The sequence below is a fragment of the Triticum dicoccoides genome, chromosome 7B (assembly GCF_002162155.2).
Source record: "Triticum dicoccoides isolate Atlit2015 ecotype Zavitan chromosome 7B, WEW_v2.0, whole genome shotgun sequence".
Classification (NCBI taxonomy): Eukaryota; Viridiplantae; Streptophyta; class Magnoliopsida; order Poales; family Poaceae; genus Triticum; species Triticum dicoccoides.
Genome location: NC_041393.1, coordinates 146,173,191 through 146,178,841, shown reverse-complemented (window position 1 = coordinate 146,178,841; position 5,651 = coordinate 146,173,191). Strand labels below are relative to the sequence as shown.

At 47.8% G+C, this 5,651-nt stretch overlaps 1 protein-coding gene across 1 annotated transcript; it reads left to right on the top strand.

Moving 5' to 3' along the window:
• Nucleotides 1–339: 339 nt before the first annotated feature.
• On the top strand, nt 340–5,041 carry LOC119337503. Its single transcript, XM_037609667.1, has 7 exons — nt 340–1,128; nt 1,210–1,290; nt 1,360–1,545; nt 2,322–2,492; nt 3,108–3,317; nt 3,465–3,553; nt 3,917–5,041. The coding sequence occupies exons 1-7, from the start codon at nt 588–590 to the stop codon at nt 4,754–4,756; spliced, it is 2,118 nt and encodes a 705-aa protein (XP_037465564.1). The 5' UTR covers nt 340–587; the 3' UTR covers nt 4,757–5,041.
• Nucleotides 5,042–5,651: the final 610 nt, after the last annotated feature.

The following is a 5,651-nucleotide window of genomic DNA, read 5'->3' as shown; positions in this document are numbered from 1 at the left end:
CCACAAGCGTCGTCAAGTTCTTTTGGCAACCGAGCGCAAGCTTTGATTCATGATCTCTTTGCCACAGTGTTTGGAATCCCTACTCGCATATCCCAGGAGACTGAAAAAAGTACTCTATATAAACTGTGCTAATTGAATGCAAGCGGCCAAGGTGGGACTATATTTAGTAGGAGTTGATATAACCGGCATTTAATTCTTCCGTGGACCGTTTTTGTTGGTGGCTTAGTTGGGCTACAGCCGTGCCTTCGTGATGGACGAACGAAATCAAAACGAATAGTGAAAACGTATTACGACGGTTTTTGACTTACGTGCAGGGATATACAAATAAATTAGTACCACCTCGGATATCCATTAAAAAAACGAAAGGGCAAATTCACGGGAAGAAGCGTATTGTGACGGTGAACCCACGGAGTCAATCCGTGCTTTATTATTAGGGAAAGATGTATATATATATAAATTGAATATAATAATTATTTTCTTCTAAATATAAAAGGTGCACTACTATTTCTTTATTTTGGAGTGGGCCGGGTTGGGCTCGGGCTTTGGGTCTACAGCCCGGGCTAGCCCAGGGGGCTGTTTGAGCTTGGATGGAAATGCTCCAGGGCCCGAAACATAGGAAACCCAAAAGAAAGGCAACAAGACGGGCGAGCAGCAGTGTACCAGCAATAACAGAGGCGGCAGCCATAGCAGCGAGCTCCACCACCACCACCACCACCCTCTTGTCTCTTCCACTTCCACTCTCTGTCCTCGCTTTAGCCCCTCTGATCTCTGTCCCTCTTCTTTTCTTGCCTTTTTTTGGCGGAGAGCGAGAACTGCAGGTCCCCCCAAAAGAGGTCTGGATCCTTTGGTGTTTTCTCAACCTTCTTTACCTGTCCTCAAATGGCCGCCTCCTCCCCCTCCCCCTCCCCCTGCTCATCACATCCCCGCTAGTCCCCCCATCTCACTGCCTCCCCTGCTACCTCTGCCGCTTCTTGGTTCTTTGCTCCACGAGAGGAGCACGTGAGCAGCACGCGATGGAGGCCAGGGCGCCGTCGGCGGCGAGCGCGAGGGCCGTGGCGGCGCTCCTCGTCGCCGCCCTCCTGCTCGGCGCCCCCGTCTCCGCCTCGGCCGCGTCCTCGTACCCCGCAAGTGAGCGAGCTCGGTTCTTGGTTTCTTAAAGTTTTGACTTTGGTTTATTGCGGCTGATTGATTGGTGCCCGTCGGCGGCAGAGGTCCTGGGCGGGCTCTTGACCAGCACGGCGACGGCGGTGGCGAAGAAGCTCTGGTCTCTCAAATCGACCGCCAGGACGGGTAATCGGTGCGTTTCTTTCCCGGGGTTTCCGCGTTTCAATTTCCTGAACGGAATCTTTGCGTCGGCAGCGACGGCGGCGGCCTCCGGGAGGTCCATGGTGAAGTACGAGGGCGGGTACGCGGTGGAGACGGTGTTCGACGGCAGCAATCTGGGGATCGAGCCGCACTCCGTCGAGCTCACCCCCGCCGGCGACCTGCTCCTGCTCGACTCCATGAACAGCAACCTCTACAGGGTCCAGCTGCCCTTGTCCCGATGTGAGCATGCCCCCATACTTCCAACTGCTTCTTCATGTCCTTTTCAGGTTTTGCTGCTATCTTGGTAGTGCTCAGTCATCATTGGTTTCTGCTAAATATGCCTGTTATGTTAACTAAATGATGTGGGCGTGTTTGGGTGGTTGGTCAGGGGTGATGTGTGATTGTTGCATGCTAAATTTTGAGGGCATTGGTCAGGCATGTTTCTTGATTGCGATGTGTTTGGTACTCCCTCCGTCCGGGTGTATAAGTCATTCGCGTAGTTCTAGGTCATCGATTTAAGAAATTAAATATGTGTTATATGTCATGAAAAGTATACCACTAGATTTCCACACGGATGTAGTTTTTAAATATATATTTTTTGTCACATATAATACATATTTAGATAGTTAAATTATCGACCTAGAACTACGCGAATGACTTATACACCGGGACGGAGGTAGTAGTTTATACTAGTTTGCAACTATGAGTTCCTGATGAGATAGTGATGTGTTACGAGCCTGGTCACTTTCACTTCCCTTGTTTAGAAGTTGAAGACACACGGCAAGTATTTGCCTGAAAGTTTTGTAGCGAAATATAGTATGAATTGTTGGCCACAGTTATTAACAAAATCTTCCATGTCTGATGTGAAGATCTGTCGTTCCAACTTTGGTATGCACAAACGTCCTATGTATATTCTGTTCTAAAGTGATGAAGTCGTGTCTTTTCTCTATAGTAGCTACTGTTCAGCTTATATAATATTTCCCCTTGCATCTCTTAAAATGGTTCAAACCGTGCAGATAGCAGGCCAAAGCTTGTCGCTGGTTCGCTTGAAGGATTATCTGGTCATGTTGATGGTAGGCTCCGGGAGGCCAAGCTGAACCACCCTAAGGGATTTACAGTCGACGACAGGGGCAACATTTATGTTGCAGACGCTATGAACATGGCAATAAGAAAGATCAGTGATACAGGTAAACTAAAATGTCTTACTGTAGGGTCTGTTCACATTATATTTGCTCTTTGTTTTCGATTGAGCTTCTGCAGTGCTTTTTCTTAGCACTTGTGTCCAAAAGTTGCATTTGGGATATGGTAAGCTGTAATAGTGGATGCGGAGATCAAACACACAGGTTTAAATGTTATAACAAGTCATGTATCTAGAGTCTAATTATGGGTAATTGAATTACATAGTTACAATGTAGATTATAGATTATCCCATTCTTAAAATTCCATGATACCGAAAAGCTCTGGGAGAAATCAGTAGCCATGACATCATAATTGCTCATTCAGATTGTATGTGTTCAATTAAACCAAGGAGTTTCATGGGCAAAGCATCTATATATTTTATGGTAAATACCATATGGTGGTGATATGATTGCTTCGAGTTTGCCCAGCCATTTTAACTTCACAATTTGTACTTTTCAAATTGTTTTCATGTACAGATCTTTGGGCTTTATTCAGTTTGGCTGCAGATAAAAAAAAATTGTGTGTGGATCTTGAAGAAACATCTAGAATAAATGTCCTTGTCTCCTTATGAATTTGTAACTGGTAATGAGGAGATTCATGACAGGATGAGCAATAATGTGTAGGGGTCACAACCATTGCTGGGGGGAAATCAATGAGAGGTGGACACATGGATGGACCAAGCGACGATGCAAAATTTTCAACCGATTTTGAAATCCGCTATATCAGCAGTAGCTGCTCCCTCTTGGTCATTGACAGAGGAAACCAAGCAATTCGGGAGATCCCACTCCAGCCTGATGACTGTGAATATCAGGATGAAGCTGGTTTCCCTCTAGGTACATTCCATTAAACTTTCCAATAGTACTATCTCACCAATGAATACTATTCTTGTCTGAAGCCATATTATCATGAATTCGCTGCTCACAAGGAAGTTCCACTAAAACCACAATCACTAATTACTTCAGTTTAAATGCTTATTACAGGTGTTGCCTTGCTTTTTGCTGCTGGTTTCTTTGGTTACATGCTTGCGTTGCTCCAGCGCCGTGTTTTAGGAATGGTCTCAGCAACAGAGGTAATTTTGCCAAACTGTTTCTGTTACTCTGAAGAGAACATCATGCACACTTGCTGGCAGCATGGATTGGTAACTAGGGCAGGGTCTATACTGGACCATGCTTCTACATCAGCAGGCCAGCTCATGAATATGTTACAGTCAGCCTTTGGTCACGTAGATGTGGTGTCCGTCGTCCTTTTGCCCACAGCCTGTTCACCCATTCATCAGTGGTGCTATGAGTTCACTTTATTATCCTTCAAGAGCGAGCCTAGCTAGATCATTACTAAAGTAAAAGACGGAGTCCATGCATATTCTTCAGAACTACTTTATTTATGCAGCAAATTTACAGTGACCTTGTTGGCAACTGAAATTTCAACCATGCAGGAACCTCAGACGCCTCCAAGACCCAGCAATGCAAGCATCCCTCCATATCAACCATACCAACCATACCAGCAGCCATTCAAGCCTTCGTTTCGCCCGCCGCTGATCCCAAATGAAGACGAAGCTGGGAAACATGAAGCTGAAGAGGGATTCTTCACCTCGATGGGCAAGCTCATGGGAGGAGCAAAATCATCCGTGGCAGACATGTTCTCCCGAAAGAAGCGCCCCGCAAGACAGCACCATCAGCAGCACCAGCAGAGAAGGGCCAACCCTTGGCCAGTGCAAGAAAGCTACGCCATCCCGCACGAGGAAACGCCTCCGCCGCTGGACTCGAGAGGGCCAACCCCTCAGAAGAACTACGCCTTTGTGACGACGGAGCCTGAGAAGGCTCACCACGTCCGGCATGGGCAGCCCTATCTTGGCGGTTGGGATGCACGCGGCCCTCAACCGCCGCCGGAGCAGCAGCAAGTGTATCCCCACCACCAGCAGCAGCAGCTGCAGCAGCACAGACAGCAGTTGGAGCAGCAGGTGTACCGGCAGCAGCACAGGCAGCCGCCGGAGCAGCAGGCGTACCAGCTGCAGCAGCAGCACCAGCAGAGGCGGCAGCCGGAGCAGCAGATGTACCAGCTGCAGCAGCACAGGCAGTACTCCTCCGGGCCGCAGACCTTCTACGAGCAGAGCTGCGAGACGACGAACGAGGTGGTGTTCGGCGCGGTCCAGGAGGTGGACAGCAAGCGGCGCATGGTGGAGATCAAGGCGGTGAACTACGGCGACACCTTCTACGAGCAGTATGGGATGCGCTACCGCAACAACTACATCGGCTACAACAGCAACAACTACTGACTGACTGACTGACGATCGATCCTTCCATGGCATCATCCTTTTTCGTTTCTCTTGCTCTTTTGCTTCTTCAGTAGATTTACCGCTCCTTCTTATATCCCCTGTACATCAAGGGCTGGGCTCTCAAGGAAGGCGACGGGAGAAAAATGGAAGAAGGCGTGGTAGGAATTACTAGTAGTCTCGTGTCTCCTTTAGATTGTGCAATGGAATCGCTGGGGTTTTGGTAGTGTACCCTGATGAATGATGATCACAGATTGCTGGCCTTGTTTATGCATGTATAGAGCTCCAGTCTCAGCTGCTTTGGTGAGTAGTGAGTACTTACATAGCATGGCTGGGTGAGTACCAAGTAGTACCAGCTCCAGGCCACTTGACTCCATTCTGACTTGAAGACATGACGTGAATCCTGCATTTGGTGAATATGCACCACGCAGGCCGGTGCTGCCATGGCCGACGTTAATTGCGCACGCAGTTGGACAGGGCCCAACAATTTCACTCTGAGGCCGGTGTTGCCATGGATGGAGTGAGGAAAGAAGGGGAGCTCCTACTCGCCGCTCTTTGCGGCAAAGCGACGCAGTTTCGCACAGGCGCTCCAAAGAATAAATACGACATTGCTAGAAATGGAACTAGCGATCTCTTCGTACAGAGCTCGAGCCGCGACAAGCTGACCTAGCGAGTTTATCCGCTTAGGCAGCAGCGTCAAGCATTAAAGAAACAATAGGCATCGCAGATCAGAATTATTTTCAGAATTTTGAAAGCAATTTTTGTAAAAAAAAACTGAGTGTCTTCTGAAACGCATACACTGTTCAAATTTGCTAATTGTTTTACAAAACTGACACATTTTTCTAAATCAAATTTTTCGGAATCATGAACGCTTTTTCTGAAATTGGGAACATTTTTC